The 24313-nt window shown below is 51.9% G+C and overlaps 2 protein-coding genes across 6 annotated transcripts; both read left to right on the forward strand.

Annotated features, from left to right (window-relative positions):
* Window positions 1–730: 730 nt before the first annotated feature.
* Window positions 731–4186, forward strand: CD79B (CD79b molecule). 2 transcript variants are annotated; one of them, XM_025890296.2, is made up of 6 exons: window positions 731–885; window positions 1581–1628; window positions 2501–2803; window positions 3047–3165; window positions 3422–3463; window positions 3573–4186. In XM_025890296.2, exons 1-6 carry the CDS (start codon window positions 828–830, stop codon window positions 3669–3671), a joined length of 669 nt encoding a protein of 222 aa, XP_025746081.1. In that variant the 5' UTR covers window positions 731–827; the 3' UTR covers window positions 3672–4186. The 2 variants fall into 2 exon arrangements, with proteins under 2 accessions (XP_025746081.1, XP_025746082.1); XM_025890297.2 differs by having other exon boundaries at window positions 1584–1628.
* Window positions 4187–11408: 7222 nt separating this feature from the next.
* Window positions 11409–13665, forward strand: LOC112837729 (somatotropin). Of its 4 annotated transcripts, none has more exons than XM_073883148.1 (5): window positions 11409–12036; window positions 12288–12448; window positions 12611–12727; window positions 12912–13073; window positions 13360–13665. In XM_073883148.1, exons 1-5 carry the CDS (start codon window positions 12027–12029, stop codon window positions 13558–13560), a joined length of 651 nt encoding a protein of 216 aa, XP_073739249.1. In that variant the 5' UTR covers window positions 11409–12026; the 3' UTR covers window positions 13561–13665. The 4 variants fall into 4 exon arrangements, with proteins under 4 accessions (XP_073739249.1, XP_025746069.1, XP_073739250.1 ...); XM_025890284.2 differs by having other exon boundaries at window positions 12344–12448; XM_073883149.1 differs by having other exon boundaries at window positions 11409–12032.
* The last annotated feature ends 10648 nt before the right edge of the window (window positions 13666–24313 follow it).

The raw sequence follows: 24313 nt of genomic DNA on the forward strand, positions 1-24313 counted from the left end.
AGGTTCCCCCGCACTAGGCTCCTGTCCCCTACCCAAGACCTGGGAGTTAATGGACAACTCCCTGGAAGTCCCCTGATTCCTGAGTGGTGGGTTTTTTCTAAGCTGTCTCTACCTAAGTCCACCCCCTTTGGCATCTTCTAGCAAATTCTCTCACCAAGTGAGGGAGGGAGGCCTCTTGCCAGGGTCTGGCCAAGTAGCTGCCACATCTGGCTCTTGCTCAAGAACCTCTGTGGCTCCCTCCCTCCACAGGGACAAATCTTCATCAAGCCCCAACATGGCTGCCTGCGCTCCAGCCGAGAGGCTGCACGCTGGGCCCCTCCGGGTGCCAGGCCAGGGCCCAGTACAAGTCCCCCCACCACCCCCAGCACCCCTGCATCATCCTTCCAGGTGCCTCTCTTCCTGCAGAGTGCAAGCCGGCCCAGAGCCAAGGAGCTGGGCTCGCATTCACCCACAGGCCCCGGGTGTCTTCAGCTAAGGGCCTGGGAACCTAGACTGCACAATGGAAGCCTGGGGACCCCAGGACATGACCATCAGTGGGGTGGGGGCGCGGGAAGGGGAGCACAAGATGCCCTCGGATGACCCAGTGGCCCTTGCTCATCCACTGTGGTGCCCTGTGAGCCTAAGCTGCACAGCTGACGAGAGAGCCCGCCCTCCCCCAGGGTCCCGGGAGAGCTGGTTCCTCCCCTGGGTCCCAATTTGCATGGCAGGAAGGGGCCTGGTGGGGAAGAGGCAGGGAGGGGACGGGCTGCAGCCCAGGCAGTTACACGTTTCCCCCCAGGAGCCTCTGTCCTTGCCACCAGCTTGGGGTCCGGGTCGGAGCAGTGAGCATGGCCGGGCTGCTGCGCTCCGGGCCCGGAACCTGGCTGGTGCTGTTGCTACTTTCAGGTACGCTCCCTCCCCCACCACCGAAGCGGCCATCGCGGGCTGTTTGGCCATTCTGTTCTGTTGTTCTGTGTCCCGCTCTCTCCAGCCCCTGCCTTCTGTCTCCCACTTTCTGCCTCCTGTCTCCCTCGGACCGCCCTGGGGCCTGGGTCTGTGGGTGTCACCCCTGCTCAGTAGCTCTGGGCTGTGGGGCCCGGGCCCCTCTCCTGCTTGGAAGGTGTCCGACTGAGCTGGGCGCGAGGGGCTGGTGTCTAGGACGGGGACAGAAGAAAGGAGTATGGTTTACCCCAGTCCCCCGAGGGAAGTGTGTGTGTGTGTGTGTGTGTGTGTGTGCGCGCGCGCGCACTGGGGTGGGGGGACACGGGAGAGAGGCTGCCCCCAACCAGACCCTGGGATGTGCATGTTCCAGAAATGGTCCCCTGGTCTGGAAGACAGTTGTGACCTTCCTCCCGTCTCATCCTGGTGTCTGCTCAAGGCCAGCCAACAGGCCCAAGGCAGAAGGGGGACTGGGAGGTGGATTTCTGGTGACTCTTCCCCACTCCAGTCTCTCCAGAGCAGTGTCAGGGAGGGCTGAGGGCTCCTGACCTTGATGTCCTGGGAGGAGGAAGTGGGTCTAGGAATGTAGGGGCCACAGAGGTGGGGCAGCCAGTTTCCAGTGGAGAGCCCGGACCCAGCCCCGCCTACTTCCTCCCACCCAGCAGGTGTGCCTGCAGCCAAAACAGAAGACAAATTCTCGGATCCCAAAGGTCAGCAATTTCCCCTGCCCCTTCTGGGGGCAAGTATGTGTGTGTCCAATGCTGGTCCTGGTCCCAGGGGCTGTCCCATGGCGGCCCCTGTGCCCTTGTCCCCCCTGGATCTCCCCAGCCAGGACACCCATCTCTGGGCGACCTTAGGGTCTCCCTCTCAGAGGCCTGGCTCCGAGGCTCCCCCCCCAGCACCCCTCCTGCCAACTGTCACCCTCATTAGACATAAGCCTCCAGTCCCAGCAACTAAGGGGTGTGGCTCAACCCAGGGTGGGAGGGGGGAAGCCAGAGGGAATTGCACCGAGGACTCAGGCTGGGTCTGTCTAGCTGGGGAGTCAGACTCAGCCTGAGAAGGAGCCTGTAACCTTAGGGGCTCTGACCGGCCATAGGGCCTCGGAGATTCCCAGGGGCCTCTCACTGGGAATGCTGGGAACGATGCAGGAAGGGGGCTTCTTGGAGCAGGTGGGTGGAAAGAGCTCGCCAAGCTGAGAAAGAAGTTTTAGGAATCAAAAAGTGGGAGCACCAGGCCAGGTGGGGGGCTACCCTATGGGCCTCTAGGCCCCAGTGGGTGAGGCCTAGATCACACTGCTGTATGGGCATGGAGAGGAATAGGAAGGTTCCAGAGGCCTTCTAAAGGAAAATCAAATGTTGGGGTGGGGGCATTCGGCAAGGGGCGGGACCCAGTGGTTTGGCCTGCGGCCACTCATGGAGCTCAGCTCTCACACACCTCCGCCTCATGACTGTCCCACGCCCAGGAGCAAGGACAGACGAGGGGGGCAGAGCCGGGGTAGCGCCCCAAGGGGAGGGGCCCACGGTGGGGCAGGCAGTCAGGACGATGCTCCGCGGGATGCTGATCCCGGCCTTGGCGCCCACAGGAAGCACTTGCTCCGGCATCAGGCAGAACCCACGCTTCATAGCGCGGAAAAGGGGCGCCACAGTGGAAATCAGGTGCCACACAAAGGAGTCGGCAACTGTGAGCTGGCTCTGGAAGCGGGAGATGGGCTTGGAGCCCAAGCCGCTGCTGGACAAGGGCCACGTCCTACAGAGCCAGAACGGCTCCATCGCCACCCTCACCATCAAAGGCATCCAGTTCCAGGACAATGGCATCTACTTCTGCCAGCAGAAGTGCTCGAAAGGGTCCCTCAGCAAGGGCTGTGGGACTGAGCTACGAGTCATGGGTGGGTTTGGGGCCTGCCTTCCAGCCGGGGTGGGGGGCAAGGGCGACGGGGCTACAGAGCCTTCGTAGAGCCATCTGCATCCCGCCCTGGCCCAGCCCTGCCACCAGTGGGGTGGGGGGAGGGGCACACTGTGAAGGTGGCCACGGCCGTAGATGGCCCAGGAGAGCTGCTGAGGGGGTCCTGAGGGGCGCAGGCCCAAGGAGGGGGCCCGCAGCCTCACCGCCCCCCGCCGCCTCCCCACAGGGTTAAGCACCTTGGCACAGCTGAAGCGAAGGAACACACTAAAAGATGGCATCATCATGATCCAGACCCTGCTCATCATCCTTTTCATAATTGTGCCCATCTTCCTGCTGTTGGACAAGGTGACCACGGCGGCCAGTGAGGCGGCCATGGGGCAGGCCAGACACGGGCAGGGTCTCCATCTCCCCGGCCCCGGAGCCCACCCATTGACTCACCTATACAGTCTCTCCTTCATCCATTCAGTTGTTCTGAGTGCTCCTCAGCCCCTGACCCCAACCCCTCTCCCTGGCCCAGTCTCCCCGGCGCTCCCCAGCCTGGCCCAGCAGTGGATGGGGGGGCGGGAGCTAACACTCTGCTCTCCATCCCCTGCCCCACCAGGATGACAGCAAGGCTGGGATGGATGAAGATCACACCTATGAGGTAAGGAAGTGGGGGGGCCCGCGGCGCCGAGGGCTGTGGGGTGGTTGGCGGCCATCCGCTGGTGTGGTCCGAGAGGAGCCAAGGCCTGAGCACCGTCCTGTGTCTCCAGGGCCTGAACATCGACCAGACGGCCACCTATGAGGACATAGTGACTCTGCGGACAGGAGAGGTGAAGTGGTCAGTCGGGGAGCACCCGGGTCAAGAGTGAGGGGCCGGCCCTCCCCACGCCCCTGGGCCCAGCCAGCCGGGCCCTCATTGACTGAGTGAGAGCCGCCTCCAGCAACCAGCTCAGCCCCTCTTCCCTGGACCTCGGTCAGCCTCTGAAGCTGGCCCGCCACGTCTGCCTGCCCCCCCCCCCCCCCGGCCCCTGGTCCCCAGCTCTTGCCGCAGAGACTGGAGTGGAAGGGCTGCAGGGCAGGGCGGTGCTTTGGAGTGGGGAGTTCTCTGGGGATAGACTGGACCCAGACTTCTGGGGGTGCTATGTGGGGATCCAGCCCATGTTCGGGATGGAGAAGGCAGAGGCTTGTCTGGAACCTGCAAATGGACTCAAGCAGACCAGCTTCCTGCAGAGCCCGGGAAAAGCCGTGGTCCATCCCACTTGGCCACAGATGGGCCACAGAGGGCTCCATGCCTCTCCCACCCTCTCCCACCCTCTCCCACCCCAGGGGGCTCCTAGCCTTGATCCATTCTCCCATGGAATAAACAGCGTGTCGAGAAACCACACACAGGCTTGTGACATCTATGGGTATGGGGTGGGTCAGGGTATCTCTCTGGGCACAAATGTTTGGGCCTCTGTGGGCCCGGATGGTGTGGGAGAGGATCACTGCCATGGATCTCATGGGCCTCTCCTGGGCTCACTAGGCTTCTCTCTCAAAGCCTGGCTGGGATCTGTGGTTACGCCCTTCGAGTTTTCCCTAGCTGGGCCCAGATCAGAGAAAGGCTGGTAGCCCTTTTTAGCAGGAAGCCTTCATCCTGCACTCCCTTTAGCCCACAAGCAGCACTTGGGTCCTGCTCTGTAGGGCAGGGGTCTCAGCCTTGAAGGAGCTTGCCCTCGCCCACCCATTCCCAATCCTGTGCCTGAAGGCCCTCCATCTGTGAGAAGCCCTCCCAAATATCCCCAGTCCCTGCCCAAGCCCCGTTCCTGCCTTGTGCTGCCCATGCTGACCTTAGTCTCCAATTAAACTACTCCCCACCACGCCTGAAAATTTTGTTTTTAACTTTGGCCCAGACCCACGCAAGAGAGAGATTTCTAAAGAAGGAGGCTTTGCGGTGGTGAAGTTTGGGGGTCCTTAGGTGACTCCTTCAGCCTTTCCCAGCACCACATCAGAGTCCCCCTAAAGCCCCAACATCCCCACAAAATGACCCCTAGGGCCCTACAAATTAGGCCCCAATGTGCCGGCTGCAGGAGGGACAGGAGCAGTTCCCAGCTAAGAGCTTAGGGCAATGAACCTCCGTGTGCCAAGCCAGGCCTCACTCAGCTTCCTGTTGACCTTGCGGGGGTGGCGGGGGGGGGCCTGAAACACCTCTTTGCCACTCATGCTCTGGATTCGGGCCAGAGAAATCCCTGCCCCCAGGGAAGGGCCAATTTTACTGGAGAAGAAAGACCAGCGTGTGGGGACCAGTAAGAACAGCCACCAGTTGTTACTAGCTTCCCTGCTGGACCAGCAGGTGGGGTGGGGCAGGGGGCTAAAGTTCCTGCGCCTGGGGTTTCCAACAGTCCATGTGTGCGTGGCTCAGTGGCGCTCACCAGGAGCCAGGCTAGGCAGGCCAGGCAGGGCCCGCTCCCTCCGTGGCCTCCGTGGCCTCTGGGTGGCCCCGAGGAAACTGGTTTGTTTTGGCATCTGCCTCCACTGAGCTGGAGTCCTTCCTCTCCTGCTGCTTTGCATAGTGGCACTAATTCTGTCCTCCTGCCTCCGCCAGGGACCCTAGCAGGGGGCTGGGGGTGGGAGGGTGTCTTCACTTCTCCCCTCAGCAGGGTCTCCCCTGACCTGGGGCTGCCCTGCATCTAGAGAGGCCCTGGCTTTACCAAAATACTGATACTTTTGGGTCACTGAGTTTTCCTAGCGCTTTGCAGTGCTGTTGGCTGAGAATTATTTGAGCCGTGAGCCCTGCCTCCTTCCCCGGACACCCCTAGAGGGTATTTGTCCTCATGGTTATGATGTAGAAGCCCTCCCTGGTCTGTTTGTCTTTTTTTTTTCCTTTGTTTTTGTTTTTGTTTTTCTGTTTTAGGGGCTTATGCTCTGGTTATCGTCATATCTATATTAGGGGCCCCTGGCCCCCAGAACTGACTGAGGCACTGCTGATGAAACTGCATGATGCTGGGTGGGGGGGGGGTGATGAAAGTCTCAGGTCTCAGTTGCTTTATCTGTAGAACGGGAATCATAAAATCTTGTCTGAGAGAAGGGAGTTGAACCAGATGCTGTTCTCTCTTTTTCTTTTTAATTGTCATACAGTAAAATTGACTTTGTTTTCTTTCAGTATACAGTTTGATGAATTTTAGCACATGTGCAGATTTATATACCCCCCCCACCACAATCAGGATACAGAACATGAACCAAAATCTTTTATTGGGCCCCTAAAATACTTACATACTGAGCACCTCTGAAATGCCAATAAAACTGTATCAAACAGCCCCATATTCATGTACATAATCTTGCATAAGCCCCAGCATAACCCTGGAAGGGGGCAGCATCATCCCCATTTGATAAATGAACAAATCAAGGCTCAGGAAGATAACAGTGGGTCAAAGTCATAGCTTCTGGGGGATGGGACGCCTTCTGATGCCAAACCCGGCATACTTCCTGATACCTCGCCGCTGTCTCCCTCGGAGGACCCTGCAGCATGGAGACATTGAGGAGGAAGTAAAGAAGGAGGAGAACCAGGGAGGAGAGAATTCCTGGGACAACATTGGCCATCTGCAAACATTTCCCATTGTTCCCAAGTCCCAACACACGAGGACACGCGTCCCAGCCTGGCTGGAGTTCGCGCCACGGGGCCATCCTTCTAGGGGTCCCCCTCTGGCCAACTCCCCCAGGCCTCCCCTTCCACAGAACACAGCCCTGAGGTGCCGTGGTGGGCACATGCCCCACTGCCCACTGGGGGAATCCAACCGGGTCCCTTGGGGCCCTGCTGTAAGCAGAGGCTGGTTCCTTCTTCGTTCTAGCTTGACTTCCGGCCCCTCCGATGCAGGTGCTGCCAGGCCTGGGGTGCTCTCTGACCTGAGGGTTTGGGTGTTTTTTCCAGCAGAATCAGAGGTGAGAGAAAAACAAAACAGAATGTCAAAAGCTACCGCTGTGTGGGTGTCACTGGTAGGTAGTGTTTGTCCCTTAGCAGGTGTCTGAGTCTTCTGCGAAGGGGCCAGAAAAGGCCATCTTGGAACACAGGGTTTGGGATTCCGAGATTCTGTCTGCGAGTGTTCTGCTCTTCAGATGGCCCTCGGGGCTGGATTCAGAGCCCACATCTGTGAAGTTCCCCGGGTGAGTCCGGCTCTCCACAGTGCTCCTGGTTCCGACACCCTCAGAATCTGCCGGTGACTCAGTTGCAAACAAACAAAAAAACAACACACCTTCTACTTGGGATACCTCAGCGACCCCTCCAACTCCAAAGCCTCTACCTGGAAACTTAGATGACTCCACAGAGCACAAAAATTAACTAGCGTTCAATCCTGAGTTCAGAATGTAGTTTGTTAATGCACATTTAGATGGATCCTAGCGCATTTCCTAAATTAAAAAAATAAATAAATAAAGACCTCTTTCTCTCCAGCTGAACACCACTTTCTCTGGGGGTAAAAGCGGGGGGGCGGGGGGAGGGGGGCGGTGCCAGACACCTCGGGAGGTCTGAGCTTAGGGCTCAGTTTCTGCAAGTCATGAGTCTGTGTAGAATATTTGTGTGTACTTGTGATCAGCATCTGCATACTGCCTTGTCTATTTTCTTCATTTAAATTTTTTTCATGCACATAGTGCCGTGTATTGCAAGATCTTGTACTTTTTATGATTTTTTGGGGGTACTTCTCATTTCATTCTCTGAGAAGGACATGGAGACACAAGGTGGCCTACCTTATCATTTCCAGGTGAGTGGGTATTTGAGTTCTTCCCTTGGCATCGTCCTCGCCTTTGCTTGCCCCGCCTAGCACGTGCTGGTTGAGTTCCTGGCTCTGGGACTGTGCCCACTGTCTGTCCTCCCCCTCCTTCCAGGCTTTGCTCTCACCTCTGTATCTTAGCTGTTTCTTTCATGGCATTTTTGGCAATGTGAAATTTCCTTGTATATTTTGCCATTATGTATTCATTTGTTTGCTCTTGTCTCTCTTCCCCGTAGACTGTAAGCTCCAGCAGAGAAAAGATGGTGCCTTTTTTTCATCTGGGTATGCCCATCTGCCGGGTACAATATGGGGCACATAGAAAGAGCAATGACTACTTCTAGAACCAGTTAATGCATGAAAAAGAGAATGAGTGAATGAATGAATTGATGAAAGGCATGAATCCAGCCTTGAAGGGTTTACAGTCCCACAAGGGACATAAAGTGTCATAAGCACAGAATTAGGTAAAAAGGAGTCAGAGGTGATTTCCAATAAAGGGCACCAATCAGAAAAGCACCCCAGACTTCCCACAGCTGCTGGACACACCTGGGTACTCACTACTTCTTTTTCTTTTTCTTTTTTTTAAGATTTTATTTATTTATTTGAGAGAGAAAGCGAGAGAGACAGAGAGAGCAGGAGGAGGGGCAGAGGGAGAAGCAGACTCCTCGCTGAGAGGGAAGCCCTACTGTTGGGGATCTCGATCCCAGGACCCCAGGATCATGACCTGAGCCGAAGGCAGCCACCCAACCAACTGAGCCACCCAGGTGCCCCTCACTACTTCTCTATCCATGGGACTGTCTCCCTGGGGAATAATCCCCAAAGTGGAAATCAATAGGTCCGTTGTGGAGGCTGTTATGCATTGTAGATGGTCCAGAGATTCTCCGCCAGGGTAAACAACACCCTTATTAACCCACAGGAGTGCCTACCCCTATGCTACCCCCACCCCCAAGCCCTCCAAGGCCCTTCCTCCCTGCTTGAGCCCTGTGGCAAACCCAAGGGTCCAAAGAGAAAGGAAGTGAAAACATGATGCACACTGAAACGTGCAATTCACATGTGAAGGATGATGTGATTTGGTTCATTAAATCGGGTTACATCGGGTTGTTTTTTCTGCAGCTTTTCTTGGTGTCTGTGGACCTCATTCTGGGGTGAAGCTCCTTCCGTTCAATTCCCCCCAGCTTCACTGAACATCTTCTGAGTGGGGATTTGACCCTCCTCTGCTAGCTTTGTGCTGAGGAAAGTTCTGTCCATGCCCAACAGCGCCACTGTCTTTCCCGGATGAGGGTTCTAAAGAGTTCCATGTGGTGGGAAGATGGGGGCCTTGGGCAGCTATCACTTAGGAGCCAAGAGACTGTGGGCAAAATACTTTATTTCTCCGAGTCTGAGTGTCCTCCTCTGAAATGGGCCTCCCACCCCTATCAGCCAGGAGGGAGCCTAGCACGTGGTGGGCACTCAGAAATGTTGATCTCCTTCCCCACCTCCCCTGATGAAGCCTTTGGGAATCCCCACATAACATTCTCTAGAGACCTTGACCTAGGGCTAGATGACTGACATGGTGCTCGGACTCATGCTGGAAACAAAGCGGAGGCAGAGTTACATCCCAGGGGTAATCCCAGCCTCCAGCCTCAAAGAAGCCAGCACAGAGTTCGTGGTGGGAAACGTGGGCCTCAAGTGACCAAGGTGGGGGAAGTAGGAAGAATGGTTACCAGTCTCTCTGAGGCTGGCCCCAAGGCCGTGGTAAGTATGACTCCAAAATAAATTGGCCCCAAACCTCACGGATTGAACCTCAGAGGGGTTCCTGAAGCCTGAAAGAGGCCACTTCCATGAGCTTCCACAATAGGTACAGAAAACCCCAGATTTCAAATCTGAAAATATGAAGGGCTTCCAAACACACTGGATTTCATGGATTCCAAGATGATGGGCAATTCATCTCGAGCCTTTTGAGGCTGACCCCAGAGATGCTAATCACAGCCTCTTCCTACCGGCCACCATGCAGAGGCCATGGTTCGACAATCTCTGAACCTGAAGAAGCCAGGGATCTGGCCCTTCGGTGCCCCAAGAAAGGGTGGATGATTCCCCAGCACCGGAGGGAAAAATCCCAAGTCTACCTCCCCACCCCCTCCGTTCTTGCTGCCACCATGGTAACCCTAAAGGGGTATCCTCAGGGACCTCCAGAGTCCTGTGAGCCGATCTAGTTCTGGGGTCAATGGAAGTGGGTTTGGTGAGAAGAGAAGACCCCTCCCCTGATCTCGCCGGTTCCATCTGTTCTTGGCAGTACCCTGCCTGTGGGGAACCTCAGCCACACTTCCCCTGTGCTCACCTCGTGTGGTTCTCGAGCAGTCCCCAACTTGGGCTCCTGTACCCTCAATCCTAGGGGAGGCCTGACTCTTCACCCGTGGTCCACAGTTCACATACAAGTTCCCCCACCATGAGCTAGAAACTGGTCATGAAGGGTTCCACATCAGTCCTCCTCCACAGGGTGGAAAGAGGTGGGCAGGGAGGTAGAAGGCTGTGTGGGGCTCAGAGAGCTTCCTCCATTTTGCTCCTGGCCCCTCCTCTGTGGTAGAGCTGCAGGGAAGAGAGGAAAGTCTTCCCCACGCTCCCCTTTTCCTCAGGCCTCCATCTTTAATGATAGCCCACTCTGGTCCTCCCTCAGCCCTGCCGGGGGAACAGCTCCGTGTGTCCAGTGCCTTCCCCAATAGATAGTGAATCAGGGCACGGTTGGGCAATGATTCCAGAATGATGGGAGAAAAGGATCCTAAAAGTGGGAGGTGGCAAGACGCCAGTACTCCTGTCCTGGACCATGAGGGTGTGACTTTTCAACGTTGGTTGTCAACACCATAACCAACGACCTCTAGAAGGGTTTGCTGGTTCATCTGTTTGTTTTCCCACAGGGCAAGCGCTAAATGTTCTTAGATTCAAGGGGTGGAAGGTTTACACGGAGGGGAATGTGTTCTTTCCTGCTCTTAGCCCTGGGGGTGATCTGTTGCTGGTGGCCTGCAGATGCCACAATGTCCCCAAGCCTGGGCACCAGGAGGCTGGAGGGCGGCTGTCCTACACAAGCCTGCCCGGCCCCCGCCTTACAGGGCTACCTGGTCTCCGACATGCCACCGTCTCGCCTCGGAAATGAGGAACAGAAGTCTGCCTCGTAGGGGAGGACAAAATGAGACAAAGGGACCCTCGTGATGAGGGGCAGGATCCCTGCGTTGAGAGGGATTTAGAAGATGAAATGACCGAGTGGTCCACCCAGTCTGCTCAGGAGAAAGAGTCTGGGATGATCAACAGGGAAAGAGCAGGGTTTTGGAGGTCAGCTTCAGCTGAGGTAGCTGGCACGAGCAAGCCTCTCTGAGCCTCGGTCAGCTCCTCTGTAAAATGGGGAGGTAATAATACCGCCTTCACGAGATGGTTGTGAGGGTCGAAAGTGTCACAACGTGACGAGCTCTGTACGAATATTTAAAGGGGAAGAAAGACTGGGAGGAAACTAGGGTGACTGGAGAGAACATCTGTGGGGGTGCTGTACCCGGAGTTCCAGCGCTGGGGACGAGACCCAAGCCCTCAAGGGCTCTTCCAATCTTGAGATCGTCTGGCGGGGCCTGGGCTTGGGGGGCGGGGGGAAGCACTTGGGGCCTGGGTCTGTTCACTTCTCTTCTTGGTTTGCATCTCTGTAGCAGGTCCGAGGAGCAGGGGGGGATGCCTCCAGTTTTGGTTCTCTGCCCCAGCCACCTGGGGGCGCCCCCACGTCAGGGAAAGGGGGGGGGGGGGGGAGTTGGTAGGGAGTGGACAGTGTGGGGCTGGGGCCCCCTGGAGGTCGGAGTTCAGCACCAGCTGCCTCAGGCTGGACCAGGTGGTGGGATGGCGGGAAAGGGTGGGGGATGGTGACAGCTGCAGAGGTGGAATCTGGGGCTGAATTGTGCCCAGAAACCCCAGGATCCATGGCTGTTCTGGGCTCCCTTTCCCCAGACACACATTCTCTCTGGTGGACAGAGGGGAGCCGTGCAGGGAGGAGGATCGAGAACAGAGGGCGAGGAAAGGTGGCGCAGCCCTCCCAAGCACTCCCCGGCCTGACACGGCCCCGCTTTTGGGGACCGGTTTGGGTCCTCCTCCCCTGGGCGGACCACCTCACAATGGTACCCTAGCAGAGCGCACCTGCCTCCTCCCCCTTGAAATGAGGACCGATTGGGTGGTCTCTCAAGCTGAGACCCTGTGTGCAGGGCCGGTGACGTCGGAGAGGGGAAGATGGCAGCGAAGGCCTGGGGGACATGACCCCAAGAAGAGCGGGAACAGGACAGGAGGGAGGAGGCTCTAAATTATCCATCAGTACAGACCGGCCAGTGGCCTGATGCATAAATGTATAGAGAAAATAGGGGGGGCAGAGGGGGAGAGAGAGAAGGGACCAGGGTATAAAAAGGGCCCACGAGGGACCGATTCCAGGATCCCAGCACCCAGCTCCCCAAAGCGCTCAAGGTCCTGTGGACAGCTCACCCGGCTGCGATGGCTGTAGGTAAGTCCCCTTGGGCTGGGTGAGGCGGGGGCCCTGCCAATGGATGGGGGCGCTAAGCCTGGGCTCTGGGGCTGCTGAAGGGGAGCACAGAGGTCTGTGCCCGGACGTTTGGCCAAGCGTTACATGTTCTCAGTCCCGGGGCGGGGGGCAGGGGAAGGGCTGGAAAGAAACAGGCCTCTCTCCGTCTGGGCCCCAGCCTTGCCCTCTGTGTCCCTGTGTGTCCTTGTGTGTCCCTGTGTGTCCCTGTGTAGGCCCTCGGAACTCTGTGCTCCTGGCCTTCACCCTGCTCTGCCTGCCCTGGCCTCAGGAGGTGGGCGCCTTCCCGGCCATGCCCTTGTCCAGCCTGTTTGCCAACGCCGTGCTCCGGGCCCAGCACCTGCACCAGCTGGCTGCCGACACCTACAAAGAGTTTGTAAGCGTCCCAGGAATGGGTGCTTGGGGGGGGGGCGGGGCAGGAAGGGGTGAGAAGTTCAGGGTGATTTCATCCAAGCGAAGAGGCTGTCTGCTGAGCACAGCCTGAGGGGGCTTCCGAGTCAAGCAGTGAGGCGGTCCTGGGCGGGTGTCCTTGCTGCAGGAGCGTGCGTACATCCCCGAGGGCCAGAGGTATTCCATCCAGAATGCGCAGGCCGCCTTCTGCTTCTCGGAGACCATCCCGGCCCCCACGGGCAAGGACGAGGCCCAGCAGAGATCCGTGAGTAGGCCAGGGCGGGCCAGCCAAGGGTCAGGGGCCTCCCTCCTTCCAAGAAGGCGGCCCCTCCTCTCCACAGGAGTCAGGCCCCTGGGGCGGGAGGGGGCGCAAGGTGACAGGGTGGCAGCGGGAGGCCCCCAGGCCCCCAGGCCGAGGCCGGCGCGCCCACCCTCCCCTCTGCCCGCAGGACGTGGAGCTGCTCCGTTTCTCGCTGCTGCTCATCCAGTCGTGGCTCGGGCCTGTGCAGTTCCTCAGCAGGGTCTTCACCAACAGCCTGGTGTTTGGCACCTCGGACCGAGTCTACGAGAAGCTGAAGGACCTGGAGGAAGGCATCCAAGCACTGATGCGGGTGGGGATGGCACTGTGGGTCCCCTCCTGGAGGGCCGTGCCCGCCCTCTGCTGGGCCTGGTGGCCCCACTGGCTCAGACGAGGGGTGGGGGGCTTCCAGGGGCGACGGTGCCCCTTCCTTTATAGTAAGCAGTCCGGCCTTGACCCCTGAGAGCGCTTCCTCGGTGCCCCCACCCGTGAATCCTCCATTCCCTTCCCTGAGCCTGGAGGGGAGGGCCGCACCCGGAGGGACCTGGAGGAGCAGCGGCCGAGACCTGGGCCTCTCTCTCCCTCCCCGCCTTTTGCAGGAGCTGGAAGACGGCAGCCCCCGGGCCGGGCAGATCCTGAAGCAAACGTACGACAAGTTTGACACAAACCTGCGCAGTGATGACGCGCTGCTCAAGAACTACGGACTGCTCTCCTGCTTCAAGAAGGACCTGCACAAGGCCGAGACGTACCTGCGGGTCATGAAGTGCCGCCGCTTCGTGGAAAGCAGCTGTGCCTTCTAGTGGCCAGGCCTCCCTTTCACCCCCTCCCCTGTGCCTCCCCTCACCCTGGAAAGGGCCACTCCCGTGTCCACTGTGCTTTCCTAAATAAAATGAAGTTGCATCACACCATCTGAGTAGGTGTCATGCTATTATGCGGGGCAAGGGGCAGGCTGGGAAGACAACCGCGGGCACCCCGTGGGGTCTGCCGGGAAGGGTAACTGACCCGGTTCTTCCTGGGCTGGAAAGAAACCGACACACTCACTCCTGTCCGTTGCACATCAAGTCCCCTGCCCAGGCCCCGGGTCGCAGCTCTCTGGGCAGCCGTAGGTCAGGCGCACCCCCATAAAGTCCCTGGAGGTGTTCCTTCCTCCCCCATGGGCCCCACAACACCAAATCTAACCCCCAAGAGCGGGAAAAAATGGAAAGCAAGACAAGCTAGTAAGTACAGAAGCAAAACGCCCCGACATGGGAGAAAACAATGAGAGAGATCGGAATTACTTTTGTGCAGAAAGTACACATTAGACCCACCTGCTCTTGGAAAACAGGAACGATGCAAAATGGCTTTGGGACAAACAGACCCAGAATATTTGGGATCTGAACGGTGGCAAGGGAAGCGGAGGAAAGACTAAATCGGGGTTGCAAATTCAGCCCCAGGAGGTGCCAGGTAGATAATTTGGAAAGTAAGGAGGGCTGGGCGTGAAGGGATAAGTCCTGACTGACAGTCCACTTCCTCATCTGGGGTACAACACAGAACATGGGGACCAGAGCAACCTGGAGAACTCAGGCCTTGGCGCCATTCGGGACCACAGGGCAGGGCTTCCAAACCTCCTGATTTTTAAGACACACAGGACATCCAGAGTTTCACACGAAATCTGATTTTTAAACATTGGTGACTAATTCACATTGAAAACATTTTTAAAAATATTTTACTTGTTTATTTATTTTAGAGAGAGAGAGAGTGGGGGAAGGAGCACAGAGAGACAGGATGGGGGAAAGATCTCAAGCAGACTGGGCACTGAGCCCAAAGCCTGACGCGGGGCTCGATCTCACGACCCTGAGATCATGACCTAGCCGAAACCAAGAGTTAGACGCTTAACCGAATGAGCCACCTAGGCGTGCCCATATTGCAAACATTTTTAAGGTCAAAAATGAACCCAAAGGTTCATTTTCTCTTCAAGTTGTCAGTGAGTGATTTGTTCTAAGGACAGTGTATTGGGATAACTTGTGAGGGAAAGAATCAGAAATATTTGGACTTGAATTTAGGCTCCTGAGTAGATTACTTAACCTCTCTGGGACCCAGTTTCCTCACCCATAAAATGAGATGATAACAAATTGCCTTGCAAGGCTAATGTCAGGATTAGATAAAATGGTGTTTCTGAGGTGTTTGACACATTACAGCCCTCAAAAATTGCAGCTCTTTTGCACTGAATTTTGGAGCGTCCCGTGTTTTCTGATGGAATGTTTAAATACTTGTTATTAAATCAAATTCTGTTTTGCTAATAGCTTCTCAACTGTTTCTTAACTCCACATAAACTTACAAGGCAGTGGTTAACACTTTAGAATGAAGTCTTTGGTCACCCAAGCACCTTCGCTAAGTAGTGACCTATATACAAATCAATACTTAGTTGCTCAGAGTAACTCTATTATCCAAATATGATTTTACAAAATCAATAATTCTTTTATAATACAAAAGTCAGTGTCCTAATTAATCTTCTTGAAAAGTTCAAATTTGTATATGCTATGATGAATTTCCTTCAAAACAAGACCCGCCTGTATTCATTTTGGATACTTTACATTTAGTAAGTTCTTGGGGAGTCGTTGAGAGTGGGGATAATCAGAGCCCAGAGCTCCATTTCTTAGCTCAGAAACCATTCGCCTGCCGTAGATCATTCTTTTAGTGTCTGGCTTAAAATCATGGACTTTGGGGGTTCGAAGGGGCTCATAGTTCATCCTAATTCATTCTAACTTAGGAGTCTTACTCCATAGCATCGCTTAGAGATAGTATTCGCTGTGTAGCACTAGTATGAGGGAGTTACTATTTCGCAAGGCAGCTCACTCTATTATACCGCTCTGGTTTCAGAGAAGTATTTCTTACGTTAAGCTGAAAAGCAATATTCCTGTATTATCCCTCATTGGATCTTAGAATTATTTGGAAATCTCATATTCTTCAGAAGTTGAGGTAATGAGCACAAATATAAGGATCTCTTAGCTTGGATAAGTGTTTTAGAAGGAAACGTGACCCATCTTTAGAAAGTACAGTGTTTGTTGAATGAATGTGGCAGAAGAGTGCCTTGGGAGCAGTGTTAGAGCTGCTAGTGAGAGGGTTCTGCAGTGGGCTTGTCACGACAGCAGTAGACTGCAGGGGGAACCACAGGCCAGGGAGCATCGCTCAGCTCCTTCTGGGTTTAGGCGAATCCACTCCACCAAAGCTGGTTGAGAAATTCAAAGACACTGGTTGATTTTGCAAAATTTTAGAATTTAAAAAGACCTTAAAGACCATCTCCCCTAAACTTTTTGATTTGACCAATGTTATTCTGCCTTTCGGCTTTTCACAATTAAGCAGTGGAGGCCACCCTCCATTGCAAATTAGAAACACCTGAAATGTTTTCTAAACAACTCTGGCAGTAGCCTCCACTCTCGGCAGTTTTGATTTAATTGGTCTGGAAGGGATCCAGGAAGGAGTGGTTTTAAAAAACTCCCCAGGTGAGTCTAATGTACAAACAAAGTTGAGAACCAGTAAGTCAGGGACCACAAAGATGAGATATCCGGGTCCACCCGTGATGAAGACCTGGGTCAGTTGTGGCTCTGTTTCTAATTCTAAACAGTCCTCTAAAAATGTTCTAATAAGCCAGTAACAAAAAGACAAGTACTGTATGGTTTCTCTCTATGAGGTACTTAGCATAGTTAAATTTATAAAGACAAGAAAGTGGAATGGTTGGTTACCAGGACTGGGGAAAGAGGGAATGAGCAGTTGTTGTTGAATGGGTGGACTATCAGTTTTGCAAAATGAAGAATTCTGGAGACTGGTTGCACGGTGTGAGTGTACTTGACACTACTGAACTGTACACTTAAAATGGTTAAGATGGGGGGCGCCTGTCTGGCTCAGTTGGTAGAGCATGTCACTCTTGATCTCGGTGGTTGTGAGTTTGAGGCCCATGTTGGGTGTAGAGGTTATTTAAAAATAAAATGCTTTTTAAAAAATGATTAAAATGGTAAATTTTATGTTATGTATATTTTACCACAACTTTAAAAATTTTTTTAAATTTCTAATGAAAAATCTTACAAAGGTGAGATTGGTGAGATTTGCCGAAGAAAGAGTTCAATAGCCAGAGCTCAAGTAATCTTGAACCCCCCTGGAATGATGTTTTTCGGACTCCATGTAATCTTTTAAATTTACTCTAACCTAAAGTGACCTAAATTTACTCTAATCCGAATTTCTTCTGTGAAAATTAGTAAAAAGAAACCTAGTTTAGAATGGAGTTGGAAGACTATACTTTCAGGGATCATTTCTATAGTTTATTAGAATGGAGTTGGGAGGCCAGCAGGGGGCGCTCTCATGCCCTACCACTTGGCGATTGCAGACCCAACAGGAAGAGATGGACCTTGCCGATACCACTTTACTATCAGGCAACTAGAGGAAAGACTTTCCTCCGCCCCAGCAACAGCCCAGCCAATGAGAGGCACTCACAACTCAGCCAATGAGAAGCCCCCATACTTCCAACTCCCACTTTACTCCAATGGACTTTTTGTTTACAACAGTCTTCCCAACGTCCCCCCCCTTTCTCTATAGAAAAGGAGTCCGCTCTTTCGCCCTGCAGACTTCTCTATGGTTTTGGGGTAGCATACCTCCCCTAAATTGTGATTCTTTGTTATTCCCATAAAAGCCCATTTTTGCTGGTAAAATAACTGGCATTTTATTTTTAAGGTTAACATTAGTGGCCATGAGTGGGATGCAGAGAAGCGCCCCAACAATTCTGGGGCTGGGGAGCAAACGGGCGCTGGTCCCCGCAGAGCCAGTCGGGCGCACTGACTCCTCCAGGACCTTGGCGTTGTGAGGGTAAGTTTTCTCCTGGATTTTGAGCTCTGCTCTCTTTGTGTTTGAGCTCTTCGGTCTTTATTCAGGATGTGTTTTCAGATCTCGTTTTGTTTTTCTGAGAGCGTTCGCTTGGCCTTCCGTCTGACTCTTTTTCCGAATCGAACTGTTCCTTTTGGATTGGGCTGCCCTTCGGTCTGACTCCCATTTGGAACCAGACTGCGCCTGGTGGAACTGGGGCTGTTGAAAGTGTGTTGGCCTTTGGTGTGGCAGAAATCAAACTCACCACAGCGGAGTCCTATCATTTGTTCCTCTTGGCCCAGCTACCGTCTTCTTTATGAGCAACATCTTCAGGTGATACTGGCAGAATCCACAGTGCACCTCCCATAGGATTCAAATAGATCCCTCAAAATCTCTTCGCAGAATGAATCAATACCGTATAAAGAAGTCCTTCAAGGCATCAAGGCTATAATAGAAGATTGCAAGGCTCGGAGCCTCATTATCCCCTGCACTAGTGCCTATAATACCGCTATTTTACCTGTGAGGAAGCCCCAGTAGCTGAGGATGGGGGTTTGTCCCCGACCTCTGAGCAATAACAACATTGTTATCGCTTGGCACCTTTGTTCCTAAGCCCCATATGCTACGGACCATCCAGTCCCACTGAAGGCCAATTTTTTTTTTTTTTTTTTAAGATTTTACTTATTTGACAGAGAGAGAGTACAGATAGGCAGAGCGGGGGGCAGAGGGAGAAGGAGAAACAGGCTCTCCACAGAGCAGGGAGCCCAATGCGGGGCTCGATCCCAGGACCCTGGGATCGTGACCTGAGCTGAAGGCAACGGCTTAACTGGCTGAGCCACCCAGGCGCCCCTGAAGGCAAATTTTTCACTGTAATTGATCTATGCAGTGCATTTTTACCACCTCGTTTGATAAAGATAGCCAGTGCCTTTTTGTTTTCACTTGGGAAGAATGGAAATGCACCTGGACAGTAAGCTCCAGGGTTACAGACACAGTCCTTTTTACTTTCACCAACCTTAAAAGCTGATTTGGGTGATAGAAAGTTTTCTGCAGGCTCTATTTTGTTACAATTTGTATATGATTTACTTCTCTGCTCCCTTTCTCAAACCTCTTCACAGGAGACAGCATCCACCTGTTAAAACTTTTGGCCTTAAAGGGACATAAGTTCTCAAAAAAAAAAAAAGGGCCATTTGCTCAAACTCAGATGCAATACTTAGGGCATCTAGTCTTGAGACAAGGACTACATTTATACCCAGACCAAACCCCTCACAACTGCTTAACACTGACAGATTACCTTTTGACCCTCCCCCCATGGAAATATACAGGAAACACCTCTAACCAATGCAGGTTTTTCATGCTTTACTGATGTTTCTTTTTTTTTTTTTTAAAGATTTATTTATTTGAGAGAGAGAAAGTACATGTGAGCGCAAGCTGGGCGGGGGCGGGGGGCAGGGGCAGAGAGAGAGGGAGAGAAAGTCCCAAGTAGACTTCATGCTGAGTGCAGAGCCCGATGTGGGGCTTGATCCCACGATACCAAGATCATGACCTGAGCTGAAATCATGAGTCAGATGCTTAACTGACTGCGCCACCCAGATGCCCCTTAGTGAAGATTCTTATTTAAAGGATGGTAAATATTGTGCTGGGTATGCTATAGCAACTCCTTTTGAAGTCGATGAGACAGGAGCTTTACCTTTATAATTCAGCCTTACTCCAGCTTGTAACTTAGCTGAGGATAAAACTGTTACCATTTACACCGATAGGCGATAGGCGGTATGCTTTGGGGGTAGCTCATGACTTTGGAATGTTATGGAAACAGCAAGGTGTCTTTACCTCCAATGGAAATAAAATTAAAAAATGGCTTCTATGTCCAAAAATTTTTAGATGCCATACTTTGCTGGCTGCTCTGGCTATTACTAAGGGTCCTGGGCATTCGACACTTAACTCCCTGGAGGCCAAAGTAAACCACTTCGCTTATATTTCTGCCAGAAGGAGTGCTCCCAAGGAAACAAAAAGCTAAACCTCTGTCATGTTCCAAAGTGATGTTCTCCCAAATGATAACTTGGAAAAATTGACCAGAGATACCCAACAATTGGCCCTAGAGAGGGAAAAACAATATTGGAAATCTAGTAATTGTTGGCTCAATAAAAAGGGGGACTTCTGGTTTGGACCAAATAACAATCCAGCACTACCAGAAATTCTAAATGTTCCATTCCTTAGCACTGTACATGCATTAAACATTGGTCCACTGAGAAATAATAGCATTCACGCACCAATATTGGCGGGGAAATACTAACAAGGTCACAAAAAGTACCTACCTCTCTTGTCCCACCTGTTTAAAGTATAATCCAGGGAAACCTGTTTGAACAAATGAATTTCATACGGCTTCCTCTTCTCGTGGATATAAATGTTTTAGTCATGGTTTATATGTTTCTCACTGGCGTGACGCTTTCTCTTGTAAACAGGCCAATGCTGCTTCTGTGGCTAAAATTCCATTAGAAAAAAATATCCCTACCTGGGGAACCCCTCTCATACTGCATAGTGATCAGAGAACCCATTTTACCAGTCAGGTGCTCCAACAAGTCTGTGCCATTGGCTGGTTTCACAACACTTTTCATTGTGCATACCGTCCTGAATTCTCAGGGTTTGTTGAACAGACTAATGGCACTATTAAGACTCAAATGGCAAAACTTGAAGAAATCCTTCAAATACACTGGCCAAAAGCACTGCCATTAATCCTAAATCTCAGATCTACCCTAGAACTCGTACTCTCACTGTTTGAGGTAGTCCCAAGACGTCCGATACCCTTGGCCCCTGCCTCCACGGACCCCCAGTTGACAAAAGAAGATACACTTCAGTATAGCAAGGGCCTAACTGCTTCGTTAAAATAACCATGCTTTGGTATAGCTGTCTTTTCATGGTCCATTCCTGGGAGATGATAATCTTAAGCCTCACACCTTGCAACCTAGAGATTTATTTCATCTGTTGGAAAAGACACCTCCGGAAAGGCTCTCTTCAACCTCGCTGGAAAAGACTTTATCAGGAACTTCTAAACAACCCGTATGCCACCAAACTCCAGAGAATAGACTCTTGAATTCATGTGTGACACATCGAAAGAAAGCATCAAACCCTGATTGGACCTGCATGCCCTCTGGTGACCTGAAGGTAAGATTGCCCAGAATTGAAGCAGGTGGCATCTGATGGGACCACGTTTCCAAGATGTCAGGGCAGGCCTGTATACGTTTTCCTCACTGTTGCTGCTGCTGCTGCTGCTTCTTCTTCTTCTTCTTTTTTTTTTTTGTGGAAAGATGATGCCCTTGTCTGCATTTTCTAAGCCCGCGCAAAAGGGGGAAACCTCTTTTGATTATGGGCTTTTGGAAACAGCCTCATGATGATCCCAGCACAAATTAATCTTACACTTGCTTTTTCTGAAGGATTAGAAGGTTCAGAATTCACAAAGCCTTTTTTTATCTGAACTGTTAACTGAATTTAGACTCTTATCCAAATTCATGGTCTCTGAACTTCATGGTCTTTGCCACCTTAGAGGCTGTATTATCAATAACACATTTGTTTCAAACAGTTCCTCTGAGATAACAATACTGTTTTTATTTTTTTTTTAAGATTTTTTATTTATTTTTTAACAGAGAGAGAGACAGCGAGAGAGGGAACACAAGCAGGGGGAGTGGGAGAGGGAGAGGCAGGCTTCCTGCCGAGCAGGGAGCCCGATGTGGGACTCGATCCCAGGACCCTGGGATCATGACCTGAGCCGAAGGCAGACGCTTAACGACTGAGCCACCCAGGCGCCCAACAATGCTGTTTTTAAACAGCTTTCAAAGTTTGCTGTTTTGCAAAAAGTTCATCAGCTCTTGGTTTAGAACCATCGTATGATGTGGAATTGTTAATGTTACTTTTTCTGTTTTGTATCCTTATTTTGAGTTTTGTATTTTGTTGCTTATCAGACTTTTAAAAGCAATGTACCCGATAAGGTGATGCTGGCTCAACCCTTGGGGATGATCTCCAGTGCTTACAGTCTTGATGAGTCTGGACTATCAAGGTGGGAAGGTGGGAGAGCTCTCAGGTGGGAAGTACCTGAGAGCTCTCCCTCCGAACCTTCCTTGTTACTCAAATGTGGCCTGAGTGGTTTCCAACTGCTAGGCACTTTCCCGCCAACTTAGAACTTGACAGCCGGGAAAGGCCCTTCATGGTACTGAGGGACAAAACCATGAAATGTGGAGAACCTGACTCTTGATCAGTGACGCTTTCAAAGAAAGATCTTGATCAAAAAGGGGAAATGTGAAAACTAATCAAAGAAAATCTTGTTTAGAAAGGAATTGGGAGACCGGCAGGGTCTCATACCCTACCACCTGGCAATCGCAGACCCAAGAGGAGACAGACCGTGCACCTGGATATTGCTTTACCAACTGCTTAGGAGAAGAAAGTCTTTCCTCCTCCCCCAGCAACAGCCCAGCCAATGAGAAGCCACCATACTTCCAACTCCCACTTTACTCCAAAGGGCCTTTTGTTTAGAACAGTCTTCCCAACGCCCCCCTTTCGTCTATAAAGGAACTGGTCCTCTCCTCTGTTCTATAGACTTGCCTAGGGTTTTGCTACATGTAGCTTGCTTGTCCTGGATTGCAATTCTCTGCTATTCTCCAATAAACCCATTTTTGCTGGTAATATAACTGGCAGTTTTATTTTTAAGGTTAACACTTACATCAGCATTGCTGAAACACATATTGTTTTGATCCTTTATACACATTTGAGAACAGAACTGACACTTTCCCCTCTCTTCACAAGTCCTCAGAATGACAGGACCTGGTCATCTGGGTCAAACAAACATGACACTTTGCCTCACAGCTTTAATTCAGGAGACCCCAGCAAACATGAGAAATACTTCAAGTGGTATCAGTATTAGGGTCATCAACTCCTCCCCATCTGCATGAGACTACTGATTTTAGCATCTCAGAACACCTCAGCTCAGTGCAAACTGGTACAACTGGTCATCCTACTAGTAGTCCTACATCGTAGGGAACAAAAAGGGGAAAAGTAGAGAAAGGAAAAGGGAAAGGAATAGAAGAGAGAACACAATGGAAAAGAGAAAGGTGTCCGTGGTGTATGTGACTTTGGATGGCCCTCCATGGCTGCCATGGTTTTCTTTTTTTTTTTTTTTTTTTTTAAGATTTTATTTATTTATTTGAGAGAGAGAGAGAATGAGAGATAGAGAGCACGAGAGGGAAGAGGGTCAGAGGGAGAAGCAGACTCCCTGCCGAGCAGGGAGCCCGATGTGGGACTCGACCCCGGGACTCCAGGATCGTGACCCGAGCCGAAGGCAGTCGCTTAACCAACTGAGCCACCCAGGCGCCCTGCCATGGTTTTCTGACTCTTGCTTTGAGTTTATGATGATTATGGGTATGATTACCACCAGCCTTATTAGTGTAGTAAGAACTCATATTGTGTACATATGTACAACACCATGCCAGTGTCTAAGTACTGTCATTTCTTTCCAACTATAATCCTCTAATAGGTAACTAGTATTATTATCCCTATAGTAAGAAGGCCCCACTGAAGAATTAACTTGTTTTCTCTCAGGTCTATAAAGAAACACACCAGAAAGTCAACTTGACTTTCTTAAGAGGATAAATTTATGGAGTATTAAAGGTAGCTCTCGTCCCCTGAAGATAATCAGGGTAGCTGCAGTTAAGTGTGAGCTAATTGTTCGGAAAAAGAGTATATGCAAACTTTTTAGGGGTGGGGCTCCCTGAAGACAAGGCAGCTACCCTCAGAAGAATGGGCAGAGACCAGCTTTATTATTCTGGAAAAGAGGTGTAATGAGATCCTTTGTACTTTAAGAATTAACTAGGAGGGGCTGCCTGCCCCCTGGTTGTGTGGATCCCTGGGGAAAGAAAGAGAGGGAACAGATGTTCCAAGTCTACATAGGGAAAGGCCTACCAAAATCTGAAGAGCCTTACTAGACAGCTAATCTAAAGTAGGGAGGTCTGTAACCCTGGAAGTTCATGCAAGGAATCACCCCTAGCTAGACCAAGCCCAAGGAAACGAATTATCCTCCCTGAAAGCTCCACGGCAGCGGACCTGGGAACCTGGATCAGGAAGCATGAGGTTTTATGGCCTGTGTAGGACTGTCAACAGTGACACCAAGTGGCAGCAAGAAGCAAAGGCAGGAGCCTCTAGGCTCTCCCTGGTGCCTCGACTGTGCCTCAGGGTATGGGGGCCTCGAGGTGGGGTTTGCTCTGTGGGGTAACTACAGACCTGATGCAGCTGATCCCAAGACACTGGAAATGGCTGGAGATTCCTGGATTAGGCTGCTCTATACTCTTTTCTTTTAAACCCACTTCCTAAGTGCTCAATTCAGAAAAGTGAGTGATTTTCTCAAATGATGAGAGAGCAATGGCTGTTGTATTTAGTGGAAAAATTGAGGCTGAGGTCATTTGATGCAAGGCAGGGGTGATGCTTTTTGAAAATCAAACAAGATATTTCCAGTCTCCTCCCAGGAAGCCTCCCTTGATCCTGAGTTAGGCGTTTTCATAAGGACCTGTGCTTTCCCTGTTATGGGAGTTAAGGTACAATTGTGATTTCCTGTTGACTTGCTCTGGCTTCCCTCATTGACTAGAAGCTTGTAGAAGGCAGGGACACTGTTTTGTTCACCATTGTATCCCTACCGCCTGTATGTTTTGAAATCAAAGGGTTATTTTTATACCTGATCTGTAACCC

The sequence above is a fragment of the Callorhinus ursinus genome, unplaced genomic scaffold (assembly GCF_003265705.2).
Source record: "Callorhinus ursinus isolate GAN/ISIS: 27379988/994484 unplaced genomic scaffold, GSC_fseal_2.0 scaffold50, whole genome shotgun sequence".
Lineage (NCBI taxonomy): Eukaryota > Metazoa > Chordata > Mammalia > Carnivora > Otariidae > Callorhinus > Callorhinus ursinus.

Bases quoted from the DNA above. Each gene is read 5' to 3' on its own strand.
- LOC112837729 (XM_025890283.2), top strand. From the start codon at position 12,080: ATGGGGGCGCTAAGCCTGGGCTCTGGGGCTGCTGAAGGGGAGCACAGA. The intron at 12,449-12,610 runs GTAAGCGTCCCA...TCCTTGCTGCAG, and splicing joins CCGACACCTACAAAGAGTTT to GAGCGTGCGTACATCCCCGA. The intron at 12,728-12,911 runs GTGAGTAGGCCA...CTCTGCCCGCAG, and splicing joins ACGAGGCCCAGCAGAGATCC to GACGTGGAGCTGCTCCGTTT.
- CD79B (XM_025890296.2), top strand. From the start codon at position 828: ATGGCCGGGCTGCTGCGCTCCGGGCCCGGAACCTGGCTGGTGCTGTTG. The intron at 1,629-2,500 runs GTCAGCAATTTC...TGGCGCCCACAG, and splicing joins CAAATTCTCGGATCCCAAAG to GAAGCACTTGCTCCGGCATC. The intron at 3,464-3,572 runs GTAAGGAAGTGG...CTGTGTCTCCAG, and splicing joins ATGAAGATCACACCTATGAG to GGCCTGAACATCGACCAGAC.